This window comes from Alternaria hordeiaustralica, assembly GCF_023758085.1.
Source record: "Alternaria hordeiaustralica strain BMP 2776 chromosome Unknown scaffold_29, whole genome shotgun sequence".
NCBI lineage: Eukaryota > Fungi > Ascomycota > Dothideomycetes > Pleosporales > Pleosporaceae > Alternaria > Alternaria hordeiaustralica.
In genome coordinates, this window is record NW_026056801.1 from 64,847 (window position 1) to 81,405 (window position 16,559).

The window sequence follows — 16,559 nt, forward strand, 5'->3', positions numbered from 1 at the left end:
CCTGCAGGGCACGGGACGCGCTCCACTCCTTTCCACGCGTCCCTTGCAGACCAGAGCTCCCCCGACCTCCCCAACCTCGAGGCTTCAGTTGCCCCAGCCACAATCTTCGTCACTTCTTTTTTTGGTTATTCTTTTTGTCACTCATTCAATTCATCGTCGTTTCCATAAGTTTCCATTTCCTTCTCCTCAAGCCACTTCCTTAGTTATTTACTATCGGAGGTCATCCACTCAACAGCCGCCCGCGCATCCATCCCATCTTGAAACCCAATACACCCACGCCTCACACATCTGAAACAATACCCGTTGCCAACCCACTCCACACGCGACACACCTCCCTCTCGGGAGCCTAACCGACCGAAGGACAGAACGACGTAGCAGTGGCGCAGCTGTCCCATTAACCGCTCATATCGGCCATATCATCCTCCCTGGATTGCGGCACATACTGGGCTTATACCAGTCGATCTTCCCCTCTGCGATCCAACGTAGACATCTACGACTCGCACCACTATCTCTGCTGAGAATACACACACACCGCAGTTATGATTTCATTAACAAAGAGATACTGCGTCGAATTTGATGACGGATCGAGGGAGTGTGGCTTCGACGACAATGGCTTTTGGTACTCAGACGTATGTTTGGCTCATCACCCAGTGGTCTTCACAGGACTTTGAACTAACAAGATAACAGAAAGGCATAATCGTCAAATGGATTATCCTCGCATCTTTCTTTCTCATATTCTTCGGTTGGTTTGTAGGAGGCCGCATTCACGCAAAGCAACGTCTGAGGAAGGGCCTACCGTTGCTCTCATACCATCGCGTACGTTACCCCTCTTCTCCAACTCACGCAACCCTTCATATACTAACGGTCACAACAGTTCCTCATATCCTACTCTGAACGCCGCCGTCATGGTCAGGTCCCCCAGAACCACTTCACCTTCTACCAAACGCAAAACCCCTACACACCTAATCCACCCAACCCGCAATACACACAGCGACAAGACGGCACATGGGCGGAACCCCCGCCACTGTACCAAAACACAGATGCGCCACCCCAATACTTTGCGCCCCCTCCTCCCGGCGCCACCAAGATGAACCCGAACCAAGGAGCTCAGGGTATGGAGATGCCCGTATACGGTGCCCCACCACAAGGAGTACCACAACAAGCCGGACCTCAACAGAGCGGCGTTGTCGGTTCCGATGTAGAGCAAGGACAATCACAAGAACTACCACCCCGGCCAGCAAAGGCCAAGATCATGGGTGTTTTGGATAGATTCAGACGGTAGATAGGATGCACATACAAAGCAGCTGCAAAAGGCGGATATACAAGATCGTGACTGGATCACGTTGATTGCATTTGATGTATAACAAGCGTTACAAACTATCCATAATAATTTCATGACCAACAACAAATAATACCATTCACTCGAACAATCATTCAATCAGTCAATGTCCATGGCATCTCCGTCTCCCTCTACAGGTGACGCCATAGCTTGGGGTATCGCATCCATAATCCTCGGTCCTCCAACCACACTGCTATCCCTCCCCAGATCCACATCCACAGGCTCCGTAACGGGATTAACCTGCTTATCCCTAATCCTCTGCCGCGCCTCTACAATCGCCTTGCGCACATTATCCTGCGCCTCGGGCACCGTCAAACTGCTCGGCACATTATACAGCACCAACTGGTTCTTATCCGTCGGCTTGGGCTCTGGGCCCTGTAAGATGTGCTGAGGGATTTTGGAGAGGTGCTTCTCAATGTCGGAGAGGAAGATGGGCGTTTCCTCGTCGGATTCTAGGTCGGAGAGTTCGGCGCTGAGGTCCGAGATGTAGACGCGGTGGGGCGTGTCTTCTACTTCCATGCCGCATGCTTCTTGGGAGGGGCTGGCGCGGACGTGGCGTGGCTTGCGGGGTTGTTGGCGACGTGGTGAGACGAAAGCTAGAGGGTCGCCGTAGGAGGTCGCGCCTTGGGGATGCCGCGGGAGGGGGGCGTCGGTTGAGCCTGGGACGGGGATGTAGAGGCGGGTGCCATTGTTGTCTACTGTACTGTTGTCAGAAGGGGCTTTCCATGTGTACAGTGTAATGGGGCGAGCATACCTAGATTCAGCAGATCGAACCGCTTACTCAGCCGCTGTTCATTCTCGAGCGAGCTGTCGGCGGCTCTCTTGGTGCCATGGGGCGCATTCTGTTGTTGCGCGAAGGGACGAGGGGAGCTAGCGACTTGCGCCATGCATCGCAGCTTTGGCAGGAAATCGTGCTACAAGTACTCCCGAGGACAGCCGATTGGTAGGGGTGGTGTGATGGATTAGCGATAGGGCTGGTGTTGGGATCGGGACATGGTGGTTGTTATACTGGGAGCGTGGTCGTCTAGGCGCACTTACGTGAAGCTTCCAGAAGGGCTGAGGCGCGCCATGTCGGTCCTCCGAAGCTCCTGGGCCCGCGTTCGGCAGGACAGCCCCGCAGTTTGCTGCTGCAGCTGCTCTCGGCGCCCGCACCCTGCCCACATGTTTTCGTGAATGCTGCTATCAACGCGAGCTGCCCCTCTGAGTCACCATACGGTTCGACGCCTGCCCTTGCTCGCGACCCGTCACTCGCACCTTCTTCGTTCGCATTCGCCTCGGCTCGTCATCCCTAGACGCTGCACGAGACTCTTCACCTGCACACGCCTTCTCTCGCTGCCCCTCCCCCACGGCAACGCGCCGGCCGCAAACATGTCGCTCGTTGAAGAGAAGCACGAATGGGGCGCCGTCCGCGTGCGCCAGACTTTCCTGGATTACTTCAAGGAGCGCGGACACACGTTTGGTGCGTTTCCGTCTCAGTGTTCGAGAGTCGACATCTCTTGATGCTATGAGTCCAACATGTGCAAGAATGCCAATTGACAGCAAACAGTGCCGTCCTCATCCGTCGTGCCCCTCTCTGACCCCACCCTCCTCTTCACCAATGCGGGCATGAACCAGTACAAGGCCATCTTCCAAGGCACCGTCGACCCCTCGTCCGACTTCGCACAGCTCAAGCGCGCCGCCAACTCGCAAAAGTGCATCCGCGCCGGTGGAAAGCACAATGACCTCGACGATGTGGGCAAGGACAGTTACCACCACACCTTCTTCGAGATGCTGGGCAACTGGAGTTTTGGCGACTACTTCAAGACGGAGGCGGTAGGCTTCACCTGGGAGCTGCTCACAAAGGTCTACGGCATAGATCCCAAGAGGTTATACGTCACATACTTTGAGGGCGTGCCAGGTGAGCTGGAGCCAGATCTTGAAGCTAAGGAGCTGTGGAAGAGCGTGGGCGTGCCGGAAGACCACATTCTGCCTGGTGACATGAAGGACAACTTCTGGGAGATGGGTGACCAGGGCCCATGTGGACCTTGCTCGGAGGTACATTACGACCTAAGGGAGCCTGTGAATGGAGAGTACAGGAACGCTGCGTCGCTTGTCAACATGGACGACCCCGAGGTCATCGAGATCTGGAACAACGTCTTCATGCAGTACAACCGCGAGCCCGACCGATCACTACGACCGCTACCGAACAAGCACATCGATACCGGTATGGGATACGAGCGATTGGTCTCAGTGCTGCAGCACAAGAAGTCCAACTACGACACCGACGTCTTCACACCACTGTTCAAGAGGATACAGGAGATTACTGGAGCGCGGGAATACAGGGGCAACTTTGGAGACCAGGATCCAGATGGTATCGACACTGCATACCGCGTCGTCGCGGACCACGTTCGCATGATGAGCTTTGCCATCGCCGACGGTGGTGTGCCGAACAACGTCGGTCGGGGATACGTCGTTCGCCGAGTGCTTCGGAGAGGTGCACGATACGCGCGCAAATACTTCGAGACGGAAATCGGCGACTTCTTCTCCAAGATTGTTCCTACGCTGGTTGAGCAGATGGGCGACATGTTCCCCGAGATCAAGAAGAAGCAACAAGACATCATGGAGATTCTGGACGAAGAAGAAAAGGCATTCGCCAAGTCGTTAGATCGCGGTGAGGTCATCTTCGAAAAGTACGCGCAAAAGGCCAAGGTCAAGGGCTCGGATGAGCTGCCAGGAGACGATGTTTGGCGGTTATACGACACCTACGGTTTCCCTGTTGATCTGACGAAGCTCATGGCGGAAGAGCGCGGCCTGAAGATCAAGGACGAGGAGGTTGAGGCGGCACAAGAGAAGGCTCGCGAAGCTAGCAAGGGAGATAAGAAGGCTGGTGCCGTAGTCGTCAAGTTCGACGTACACGACCTTGGTGCGCTGGAAAACATGCCCGAAGTCCCAAAGACCGACGACTCCGCCAAGTTTGGCCGCGAAAACATCACCGCTACCATCAAGGCCATATATCACAACAAGAAGTTCCTCAAGAGCACGAAAGAGGTACCGGAAGGCGAGCAGTTCGGTGTCTTGCTTGACAAGACAAACTTCTACGCCGAGCAGGGTGGTCAAGAATTCGATACTGGAAGGTTACTTGTAGATGGCGAGGCCGAGATCAGTATCGAGAACGTGCAGGTGTATGCCGGCTACGTGTTGCACACTGGATACATCAAGTACGGCGAATTGAGCGTAGGCAGCGAGGTCATTGCAGAGTTCGACGAGCTTCGGAGACATCCCATCCGCAACAACCACACCGGTACCCACGTCCTCAACTACGCTCTTCGGGAAGTCCTCGGTAACGAGGTCGACCAGAAGGGTTCTCTAGTCGCACCAGAGAAGCTGCGTTTCGACTTCTCGCACAAGGCTGGTCTATCAGATGCAGAGCTAGACAAGGTCGAGAAGATTTCCTCCGAGTACATTAAGCAGGACTCACAAGTCTACGCCAAAGAAGTACCACTCGCATCCGCAAAGGAGATCCGCGGTGTCCGCGCCGTCTTCGGCGAGACCTACCCCGACCCCGTCCGCGTCGTCTCCGTCGGCGTCCCAGTCGAAGAGCTCCTCAGCGACGTCAAGAATGAGAAGTGGGAAAAGCTCTCCATCGAATTCTGCGGCGGCACCCACGTCCTCAAGACAGGCGAGATCAAAGAACTCGTCATCCTCGAAGAATCCGGCATCGCCAAGGGCATCCGCCGTATCGTCGCGGTAACCGGCCAAGAAGCCTACAACGTCCAACGCATCGCGCGCGAATTCCAAGAACGCGTCCAAGCCATGGGCAAGATGGCTTTTGGCCCCGCCAAAGAAGCCGAAGCGAAGAAAATCGGCGTCGACCTCAACAACCTGACCGTATCCGCTATTGCAAAGACCAAGCTACGCGAGGAGTTCGCCAAGATCCAAAAGAGCATTCTGGATGAGCAGAAGACTGCTGCGAAGGCTGATAACAAGCGTGTGCTCGATGAAGTGACCAAGTTCTTCGAGGACGACAGCAAGAAGTTCATGGTGAAGAAGCTGGAGTGGTCGAGCACGGTTAACAAGGCTATCAGCGAGGCTATCAAGACTGTTTCTGGTCCGAAGAGTGCACTCAAGGATCGGAGTTTGTATCTTTTCTCTGCTTCGCCTGAGGAGGGTAAGGTTGTGCATGGATGTTATGTTAGTGAGGTATGTCGTCCCCTTCTTCTATTCCCTTTTCTTTTTCTTTGGCAACGATTGCTGACATATACGACATAGCCCTTCAAGAACGCAGGCGCCGACGGACCCAAATGGGCCGCTGCTGTCACTCCCATTATCGGTGGTAAGGCGGGTGGCAAGCCGGGCGCTCCTACTGCGATTGGCCAAGGTACGAATGCGGATAAGGTTGATGAGGGTGTTGCGGAAGCGACCAAGTTCATTGAGAGTCTTAAGCTCTAAGGTCGTTCGGTTAGACTGTGAGGGTGCGTGTGTGATCCAGTCGCAGTACTGTGAGACAGCATGAAGTTTAGACATCACGAAGATCAATGCATGTGTATGAACTGTAATGCCTTCTTCGAATAGACCAAGTCTTCTTGCTCTGGCAGAGTCAAGTCAATCAATCCAGGTGACCTACCTTGTATTTTTCATCTTAATGTAGGCTGCAGACCTAATTGGGTTTTTGCTTGGATAGAATGCGACCTTTGCAAGGCTTAAGTCCGCAACATCCGGCACTATCCGCTCGGAACCGACTAGTGCGACGACGGCACCATCCATGGATCCTCGCTCCTTCTCTCATTCCGTGTGGTACCTATGGACTCGCCCGCTATCGTATCGCGATGCAGACACTAACCATTCCTGCCTCTGTCAATAAACGTAAGCAAGCCTGCAAGAGCTGCCGACAGCGCAAGAAAAGATGCGATGTAAGCCCATAACCGTCCACGCATATCAGCTAGGGGCTGATGATAGGGTGCTTACCACAGGCAGAGCACCCAAGTTGCTCATTGTGCAGCAAGTTGAATATCAAGTGCGACTACACTGTCAAGACTCCAAACCGAGACGATGACACGTCATCAACGAGCCGAACGGAGCATCATGTATCGACATCGCCGGCTCGAGCGCAAGGCTCCGATACCATACCGATGGAGTCACTAGACTTCATGCAGTTCTCGGGCATGAACTTCGATCTTCCCAGATCCACTATCTCAGAACCCGTAGCACCTAGCTTACACTACCCCACCCCGGGATCTACCGCAGAACATTCCGCCAGTGCGCTAGACTTGGATATATTGGAGAGCTTACAGTTGCCCCCACGACATGTCATCCTCCAACTCGGCGAACTCTTTTTCGAACACCTGTACCACATGTTTCCTTGCTTCCACAGGAAGAGCTTCCTGGCAAAGGTTGAATGTGGCGATATGGAGAAAGATGCACCGCTTCTCCTATATGCCATGTGCTGCGTAACAGCTAGGTATCATTCAGACGCCTCAATCCGAAAGCGCGCGAAAGACTGGTACGAACAAGCACGTTTCTCTTACGATCTGACACGGCGAAGACCAGACCCGGCTGTCCGCACAATACAGGCCGTACTACTCCTTGTGTTCCACGCTTGGACTATTGGCGACTACTCTGCTAGCTGGCTCTTCTTGGGGAAAGCCTGGAGGCAGGCTGTCGTGCTCGGCTTGAACCGTATGGATGCCAGCCACCACCTCTCTGATACAATACCCATTAACGAATACTCATGTGCTTCTGATAATATCAACCGCGAGTCAGCACTTGAGCGAGAAGAATCCCGACGAGCACTTTGGCTACTATTCATCATGGATCGAATGCATGCATGGCCGACGGGCTGGGCCCATGCTATACCAGAGATACAATTCAAGGTCGATATCCCGGTTGCTGAAGCAATATTCCAGGGCATGAGTCCTGAACTGAGAGATAACTACATCACTAACATGCCGTTCACGAGAAACCTGTCGCGTCTGGTAAACGCCGTATCGGTTGCTAAGGACTTCCCGAACGTCTTTCACTACGTGATTGTAGCACACGTTCTGCTTGGCCGAGTCTCTGAACTGTTGTGTTCTCTCCACACCTCTCCAGACAGTCCTGAATATGCTGAAGAGTGTGCCGAATTGGACGACATGATTGTCAAGCTTAATCTCAGCCTCCCGCGCACAGCGAGTTCGATTCTGAAAGCGTTACCAGCTGATCGTGGTCATGTCGCATGGCTACACATCATTCTGAACACCATGACAATCCTCCTGCATTACCGACGTGAGACGCATGTTTCACTCGAGGAGTCGGCTTCCCACTTCACACTTGCTGTGATAGCGGCTCAGAACATCGCGCAGATCGTCAAAGACGCGTCGCGTATATCCATCGACCTTCTGCTCTCTGCACACATCGGATCGTCGCTGTATGTTGCAGCATGCGTGCTCGTTATTCAGTGGCGCGTTACCGGCGACAGTAGCTTCAAAGAGGACGTGGACTTGATCGCACTCCTATTCGGACGCATGGATGAAGTGTTTAGCTTTCTGGGGTTGAAGTTCAAGATCGCGCTTGAGCATGACTTGCGGAAAAGTCCGGAGGACCTACAGAGTCTGCGGAAGCGGGGGTTAGAGGGTGTGTTGGTTGACTGCACCAAGTGGACTCACGTCAAAGAAGAAGTCGAGAGAAGAGGAATGAACCTCGATTTATCATGAAGCATGCTGTATACAGCTGGGCTCAAGCCTTTTACTCGGTACCGACCAACAACCGCCCGCCATCGCTATTCACCTGCGTTCCATTTGCGAACCGATCCTTCATGACCCAACCATATGCCTCCGCTATATCTTCCGGGCGCCCTAACTCCCCCGTCAGGCTGCTCCCCTTCTTCATCTTCTCCATCATCTCAGGGGGAGCGCTTTTGAAGAAATCATGGAACAACTCTGTTTGGATCGCGCCGGGGTGGACAATATTCGTGCGAATGGGAGCCATGTCCACCGCCAGACCGCGCGTCAAGCCCTCAATTGAGGCGCCGACCGCTGCGCCTAGAGTCCAGTTCGGCATTGGACGATGTGTGTTTGTGCCCCCAGTAAGCGTGATGGAGCTATTGGAGCTTTTGGGCATGTAATCGCCCGTCGTAATCAGCTTGGCCAAGGCACACGGGGCGAGAAAGCGAACTGTGAAGCCTTCCATCAGGGTCTTCACTTCAATCTCCGCAACTTTGGGCAGCGAGAGCGGATTGCCGGCTGTGAAAGCGATATGATCGATCTTCTTCTCGCCGCCCTCGGTCACTTTGTCCAGCATAGCCTTCAAGTTGAACTCCAAGTTCTCTTTGTCCATAAGGTCGACGGCGATGCCTGCTACATTGGAGGCTGGCATGCTTGGGTACAGAGATCGCAGCATTTCGACTTTTTTGTCGACTTTGGTTTGGCCAGATCCAGAGATCGTTACGAGCGCGCCTGATGCGAGGGCCATGTTGGCGATGGCATAGCCGATCCCTGAAGTGCCGCCGAAGACAAGGACGTGGGCGTTTGCGAGGCGATTTTGGTGAGCCATTGGAGAAAATGAAAGGCTTTCGGGGAGATCTTGGTACGTGTCTGACTAAGGTTGCAGTAAATACAAGAGTGAAAGCTTGTGATGGACTTCAGACATTGACATGATTGTCGCCTTTATATGTCGTATCTCCATGGTCCTTGAGCGGCTTCAAGCCCACTGGCGGCGGCAAAGAGAGGGGACTAACTTCGCTCCGTTCTAGAGGTTCATCGCGGTCTGACGGGGACTGGCGGGCTCGGACGTAGTATTGCGGCCTCGAAGTCAATAACGGAACCGGTGACAGAGCGGGCTGGCGGTGACGCTAAGGCACGAGCGGTGCGGCGGGGTCTTTGAACCATTTGCGCACCGCCCTGCATCATCACGCCCGACGAACGACTTCGCCACACCTACTCCCACCTTCTGCAATCCTACAGGAGTCACAATTCCATCAGTACTCCGGCCCATCTCCATCCAAACGTCGTCGCTCAATTCATGATTGGGTCACGTGACTTTGCCGCTCCCGACACGCATTTACCCAAGATTAGGTAGTTTCTCGAAGCGATGTGCCACTTGTCCATCTTTTTGTCTCTCACCAACATTCTTTGGACGACCCTCCGCGCATCCGTCTACGCGTTTAGTACCTTCCTGTTCCGTGAAGCTTACATTTCAATACGCCCCGAGCTAGGCGAAACTTGGTGCCTAGGTGGCTTACGGAATCCTGCGTAGACGTCTCGACTCTTCAGCAGGGCGCTTTGACTGGACCCTGATGCCGCCACGAACTATAGAGCCGCATCTATTTCCAATCTTCGCGTTAGCACGAGAGCGCGTCGACACTATAACATTTCATGCAGTATGCATGATTTAACCAGCATTCGGATCCGCTGCGAAGAAATTTGTTGAAAGGCCTCCCATCCTCATCACCCAGGGAAGCTCGCTTGGTGAGTTGGACTCTCAATATAGCCGGATAACTACGCAACGCGATACGATGTATCTTGGTGGGGTTCCAGGGTGTCAACGAGTAGTTCGAACGCTCCTCAAAGCGCCGAAGAGACGGAGGAACGAACGCGTGCTCAGGAAGTGTGCAGAACAAATCCACCCACCTGTAGATCCTTTACTTGACGTTCGACACCGAGGCTGACATTGCCGGGTCGGTCCGCGACCCATTCGTGCATTCATCACATCCACCAACCACATCCCAATTTCTCCCACCTGCCAGGAGTTGTATACTTCGCTTACGATCCTGCCAATTACAAAAAGCGCTATGAGGCCTCACAATAATGCCAAGATATACGCCCCGATCTAGTCCAGGGTCGAGTACAGGCCAGCGGGATGAAGCGAAGAAACAGTCCACGATGCTTCGCCAGATGCCTGCATACCATGTATGTGACAAACCAGCCGAGGTTTACAAACTAATCACGAAGGCTCTAGATTACACCGCTGGAATACGTATAAAGCCTCAGACAGTCTTCCCGCTGCAGCTTTCAGCACCCTTCTTCAAAACTCATCAACCGCACGTATCGTCCGAGCATGAAGTCATCTTATATCCAACTGCTTCTCGGAGCCTTCTCTACTTGCCTTGCATCGCCTCATCCGAAGATCGGAGACGAGACCAATTCTCTGCCCTCAAGCACCGTAGCGTCGAGGGCTGCGCCAAAATGGATCAAGATTGACGATACCGCGAGGATCAATAACGTCATCACTGTAACATCATCTTCAGGTGTTTCAGCTGCCAACGATGGTCTTTACATCGTGCGCCCAACCGGTCAGATCCAGCGATACATCAACAGCGCTTGGACAACCGTCGACAACTACGAACAGACCTACCAGATCGCCGGCGCTAACGGCAACCTTTGGCAGAGGCACCTCGATGGTGGTACGTTCCGCTGGCTGGGTCAGTCTGGAGAGTGGGAGTCGACGAGTGGTACAGACACGAGTGTCTACAACATCGTTGCCGCGGGTGATCAGCTCTTTGCACAACGAAAAGACGGCTCCGTCGCACGCTTATCTGACGGCGCTTGGGTTACCATCGACCAGCCTCCCATCACGGATAGTTCCAGCTCGACCGAGATCCTGTTCGACGATGAACTCACAATGTGGAATCGTCTCTACAATGGCACTATCGTACGCACGCCAGCGCCCTACAACGCCGGTCAATGGAAGATTGTCGACAGCACTTACACTGCCAAATTGGCCGTGGGAGGTAACAACGTCTACAGATGGGATAGCAGCGCGAACCAAGTTCTCAAGATGAATGCGACAGGAGGGTGGACTCTGATCGACAGCGGCAGAGTGGTCAACAACATTTATGCGGTCGGAGACTATCTGTATGTTGAGCTTCTGGACGGAAGTTACTCGCGGTACTCAGGAACACCAATGGTTTGGGAGACGATCGACCAGAGGGCTTCCAGAGGTGAGGTGGCTGGCGATCGCAAGGGCGGCCTTTGGCGCTTGATGGGTGGTGGTCAAATTTGGGAGATGGTGGTTTGAAGGCGACAAGACGCTTTCGTAATTAGTTCGAGATGCTATTACTGCTTCTAATGAATACAAATACATTTCTAGTGGTATTTCCAAAGCGCAAACCCTGTTTAGCAGCATACATCATCGCGGCGATGTACAAGATGAGAGGATCAAGTCACTTCGTATGCCTCAACGTGGTTTCAATGTGAACGCAAGCTACCGAATCGGATTATATGTAGTCCACCTGCGGCTACATACTGGATAGTACGCGGGTTCTGGAGGATGTCAGATATTCTGCAAAGACAGCCAAATACGGCTCAAGGAGCAGCTCACCGCAGGATTACTTCCACCTTCCTTCCGTTCGACTTGACGAGTTGTTCTTGGAGAAATTCGACACCCGCAGCCAATTGTGTATCGAGGAGCCTCGCATAAGTACCGAAGTGAACGCGTTCTATGCCTTGAAGCGACCCACAGGCCTCAATGAGCCAGTTGTGTTGCGGGGGGTCAATGCTATTGTCATTGGATGTACCTCGCGATAGCAGGCAAGCAACACCGCTTGCGTAGAAAGAAATCTCTCTCACATAGCCTCTAGCTCCCGGCGGCAAGTCTCTCAACCAGGCCATGAGCCTGGCTGGAGTGGTGAACTCGAGGACTGCGGAACGATAGGGCATGACGGCTGTCTCCGCGTAGACCTGGCGACATGTAGACGGTATGCGGAATCGAACGTGCACTTCAGAGCTCGTGATACAGCGGGAGTAGTGCTGAGGAGACGGAATTGGCGTGGTAGTCTTGTCGACGTGGAATCGCACATCATCGAATACGTATTCGAAGACTTGATTGCGAAGTTCGGCAGGAAGTCGCAGTAGTGGTGAGTCGCGGGCGTTGGCCGCAGTGCTGATATACGAAGTCAGTGTCTATCTAATACTTGTCTGGCAACCGGGTTGAGGCTTACATGTGAGCTAGATCTTCAGGCATGGCGAGACAAGTCCAGAGTTGACGAAAACAATGTGTTACCCAGATGTAAAATTACACAGGATAAGCTGCCCTAGAGGTTACCTAGCGGAGTCAAAGCGTTGTGAGGCGCGCTTGCGGTTCGCGTTTGCGCCGGAATATACCTATATCTTGCGCACGTCATTGCTTTATTTACCCTACCTAGCCAGGTACAGTTACCTCTGAATTCGCGTACATGTCATTGAATATACCTTCAGGAAGGCCTTAACAAGCATTGAATGCACCTGGGCGTTTGATCGACTCATAATTCTGGGCTAAGTAGATCATTGTAGACATATGAGGGCTTTATTAACATATAGTTCTGGGCTAAATAAACCATTGTAGACATATAAGCGCTTTACTAACCTCTAGTTCTGGGCCGAAAACATCAACGTAGACATATGAGCGCTTTATTAACCTACAATGTTGGGCTCATTACATTATAGTAGGCGCCAGACGCCGATGTGGTCGAAGTGCACTCCCTCGTTTTGTCAACCTATCACGACTGTCTAATCCAAATGTGACGTCCTGAATGCCAAAAGGCCTACGATTTAACTTGTAGTACTGATTGTAGCGGCTGTATCGGGAGATAGAGAATTCACCTTCACCAAGTTGTTTGTCGTTGTGGAGCGGTGATGACGTTTCCAGCGACATTCACTACTGACGTGACTCCACGCTAGCGGCTTGGCCAAAGCTGGAGCTTCCACTTGATAACGCTTGCTCTCACCTTCTCTCCTCCATCAACGTCGCACCTGCGTTCCTCGTCAACGCAAATGCGCCCAATTATTGGAGAGCGCGACATCTCACGCAGACCATCACGAACCGACACAGATAGTAAGCCCAGCTCTCACTCCCAAAATCCCCAGCTTCACTGACATCGCCACCAGTTTTGGGCGAGGTCTGACACCCCGAAACGTCAAATTGCACGCTACACTAATTATCCGCGACGAGCGGTCTCTTTGTCAGGAGCGTCCGCCCTGCAAGTACGAGCTGGCTTGTACTTGGCCTCTCTAGGGCACTCAGAGTGACACTGTTCGCACGCTGGCCGTGGCAGAACAGCTGTCGAGGTTATACTGCGACTGTCGCAGGTCGACTCGCGGTCACTCACCTCCCGCTTCGTTGCACGCACGAAACACATTTTCGATAGTATCGGGAAGATAGCGCTCTCCGAACTATCATCATACACGTGCGGGCACCTGTATGACGATTCTGGATAGACGACTTCGCATGCCAGACGCCCCATCTGGTGATATGTAACGCCTATCATTACATGTCATGGATTGGAGGACTCACGCGTCCGGGCGCGTGACCTCTGGGCCACACCGGAGGATGGGTCCCGCTTGCTAGTCTTGTATTCCGGGATTAGTAAGGAGTTATGCCCCCATCTGAACACTGTACAGGTGCGCAGTCAACCTACAGTCCCTGTTCAGGATATCCACTCTCTCGGTGGTCTCCTCGCTAGATCGCTCTCGGGTGATTTAGTGACGCGTCAACGGCATGTCATGGGATGCGAGGCAGTGTCTCTACCCACTTGGATATACAGGATCAACCGAGCTCGAACCGCATTTCGAGTGTCTTCCTGGTAAGGTACTTCGTATGAGCGCTGGATCGTTCGCGAACTCTGCCTTAGCCGATCAGAGATCTACTTTTTCATTGAGTCTTGGCCTTGACGGCGAGGCTTGAGGGAGGAGTCGCTAGTAGGACATCATAGCAGGGATACAGACAATCATGTTAGCTTATACGATGACGATATTGCTGACCGCAGGAAGTTCTGAGCTGGATTCTTTGCCATTATACTCTAATCACTACTATCGTCTCCGTCTCGTCTACCCCAAGACTTCTCATAGCCAGCCGCTAATGTCGGATCTACAAGCCCGACAACTCTAATACTTCGTTTAAGCTTATCTTGCCTAGTATCTCTCTGATGCCTTCGCCATGTATCGCGCACATCCCGTGCTCTTTTCACCAGACCATTACTATTCCTATTATCCTCTTCATCAGGCAGTCTTTCTTCATGTGCCTCTTCCACCCACGTTTTGCTAGCCAGATATGGTGAGGAACCCACCGACTGAGACCTCGGGATTTGCGACGCGTAGACCGGAAGCGGGGGTGGGAATTCGAGCGCGGTTGGAGAAGTCGGCGGAGATGAATTGTACCAGGATGACCTGCGCCAAGGGTAATCGGATACTGCGCTCGACTTTTGTCGTTCGTGCTCACTTGGAAGAGCGTCGCAGCTATTTGTCGCTTCGGAATGCGATGTTGTAGCTGAAGACAGGCGGACCAACGCAAAACCTCTGGGGAGCCGGAACAGAACACTGCGGTATCCTTGAGAAGAGGAATTAGAGGCTGTTCTTTGCGAAATATGAGAAGGTTTTTCGGTCTCTGTATGTTCGATAGATCCAGCGCGTGACTTGTTGGTCCCCTGGCCCTTAGCTCGGGACGGAACGCTTGAAACAGATTTCTGATGGGGAGTGGTAGATCCTTTGGTAAAGCGGGGGTGTGTCCCTTCATCGACGGATGGTTGTTGGTCTTCTCGATCAATGTGCTGGAGTGGTGTCCAAAGGCTCCTCTTTTTAGTTTTCCTGCGCATGTTCAAAGGCTTTCTTCCCGCCGGCTGCTCTGACATCGACTTGTAGGTTCTCGATCGGAACTTTGGAATTGGTATGCAGCCGCACATAGACAGCCCCGTTGAGGTGACATTCCGAACGCTGCTTCGAGGTCGAAGAGCTCTGCATTCATAGTATTGGTCCGCCAGTACACCATGATAATCTTGCGAGAAGCCTAGAAGTAGCAACTTATCGCTCAGCTCCTCATCTTCGCATTCGTCATCCAACAACGGGCTCGCACGGTACAAAGGCGGTAGTTTCTTCCCTCGTAATGCTGGAGATATGCGCGTAGTGCTGTCTTCATCCGGAGTGGCAGACCAGTATTCGCATCCAGTCTTCGTCTCTCTTGGCCACATTATGCCCAACGATACGTATGCTTTCGCTCTACGTGAATCATTTGATGTTTGGTATATGACATCTGCGGATGGTTCTGAAAAGGTAGGAGAGATAAGAGTGTCTAGGGCCTTTCCATGCGACGAAGATCTCGACAGTTCGCGTGTTGGTTGGTTAGATGCAGGGTCCGAGTATTGACGTACAGGTCGCAATGGTGCAGGCTTAAAGTCGCTTGTCTCAGCCGACCAGGACCAAGACTCTGTCCGTATGCTGCCAATACTGGGAGACGGCTCTGGTATTAGTGGGGAGCATTCGCGGGTCGCCGAGACCGGAACCGGCTGAGGAGGGGGAATGGAATCCCATTCGGTGGGCGCTATCCATGGAGTGAAGTTAACATCGGTGTCCATTTGCTTCGGCGGTGATGGCATGATTAGAGGGTAAAGTGTCTGACTACCTGGAGTCAATGGCGAGACGTCGCTCAAGGTGCTCGGATTTGGCGGTACGGTTCGAATGAAGGACTTGAAGGATCCCACGGTTCGGTCCATCCTCTCGGGCGGTGATGAGCTCAGGGTATGATGCTTCAAGGATACCTAGGTAGATGCGCTCCTCCGTCCTGGACCGTCGCGAGCAGGTACAAATTGTTGGAACACACTCCTTACTTGCGCACTCCGAAGTGCTTCCAGAAGTTTACAAACAAAGAAGAGCGCCATCAAGAGCTGCACGTGGCGATCAACAGGAACGGATCGCTTAGGGGTGCCCTATCGCAAAACAAAAGTCAATAACTTTTCTATTTTGGAGCCTACGGAATGAATGCGGCCCCGCATTGGCCCAAGCAAGATCTGTACACAGCTGCTAGTAGAGCAGCTCATTGCGAACATCCACTTTGTTTCTTCTCAGTGAGGTGCTTAGGCATCTGGAGGCCGGGTTTCCCAAGTTCGCGATTCCACATGTCGGCACCTGGAGGACAGGCGGTCACAGCTAGGTGCTAGCTCCCAAAGAGGACAATGTGTCGTGCAAGCACCAGTCCGAATCGATGAATGGCATGATGGGCGATGTTGCATGAAAGCAGTCTGTTGATTGAAGAGGGTGGGACGCATGCATCATGTCAATTCGCGTATTCCAGCAACGCCAAGCCTCTTCGCCGGATTCGTGACTAGCGCTCAACCATCTCCAGCCCTGAGGCGCGGCCATCTGATCAACATCTTCAAGCTGCACGACATCTCAATCGACAATCATACTCTACATCATGTGCAATCTCCACACTCATATCGCCGTGATTGATAAGATGAGACTTATTTTTCAGGCAACCACGTCGTCATTGCTCTCGTCGGAGAGACTCGAAAACGCCCCAG

The 16,559-nt window shown here is 53.0% G+C and overlaps 6 protein-coding genes across 6 annotated transcripts; 4 read left to right on the plus strand and 2 right to left on the minus strand.

The window, feature by feature from the left end:
* Nucleotides 1–539: 539 nt before the first annotated feature.
* Nucleotides 540–1,282, plus strand: J4E84_009462 (uncharacterized protein; the record flags this gene model as incomplete). The annotated part of the gene is made up of 3 exons (XM_049392024.1): nt 540–629; nt 688–816; nt 875–1,282. The coding sequence occupies 3 exons, from the start codon at nt 540–542 to the stop codon at nt 1,280–1,282; spliced, it is 627 nt and encodes a 208-aa protein (XP_049240208.1).
* Nucleotides 1,283–1,438: 156 nt separating this feature from the next.
* Nucleotides 1,439–2,226, minus strand: J4E84_009463 (uncharacterized protein; the record flags this gene model as incomplete). Its single annotated transcript, XM_049392025.1, has 2 exons — nt 1,439–2,037; nt 2,094–2,226. 2 exons carry the CDS (start codon nt 2,224–2,226, stop codon nt 1,439–1,441), a joined length of 732 nt encoding a protein of 243 aa, XP_049240209.1.
* A 481-nt stretch (nt 2,227–2,707) lies between these two features.
* Nucleotides 2,708–5,767, plus strand: ALA1 (Alanine--tRNA ligase; the record flags this gene model as incomplete). Its single annotated transcript, XM_049392026.1, has 3 exons — nt 2,708–2,798; nt 2,886–5,518; nt 5,588–5,767. The coding sequence occupies 3 exons, from the start codon at nt 2,708–2,710 to the stop codon at nt 5,765–5,767; spliced, it is 2,904 nt and encodes a 967-aa protein (XP_049240210.1).
* A 680-nt stretch (nt 5,768–6,447) lies between these two features.
* On the plus strand, nt 6,448–8,007 carry J4E84_009465 (uncharacterized protein; the record flags this gene model as incomplete). The annotated part of the gene is made up of 1 exon (XM_049392027.1): nt 6,448–8,007. One exon carries the CDS (start codon nt 6,448–6,450, stop codon nt 8,005–8,007), a length of 1,560 nt encoding a protein of 519 aa, XP_049240211.1.
* A 31-nt stretch (nt 8,008–8,038) lies between these two features.
* Nucleotides 8,039–8,845, minus strand: J4E84_009466 (uncharacterized protein; the record flags this gene model as incomplete). Its single annotated transcript, XM_049392028.1, has 1 exon — nt 8,039–8,845. The coding sequence occupies one exon, from the start codon at nt 8,843–8,845 to the stop codon at nt 8,039–8,041; it is 807 nt and encodes a 268-aa protein (XP_049240212.1).
* A 1,503-nt stretch (nt 8,846–10,348) lies between these two features.
* J4E84_009467 (uncharacterized protein) lies at nt 10,349–11,308 on the plus strand (the record flags this gene model as incomplete). The annotated part of the gene is made up of 1 exon (XM_049392029.1): nt 10,349–11,308. One exon carries the CDS (start codon nt 10,349–10,351, stop codon nt 11,306–11,308), a length of 960 nt encoding a protein of 319 aa, XP_049240213.1.
* Between the last annotated feature and the right edge of the window lie 5,251 nt (nt 11,309–16,559).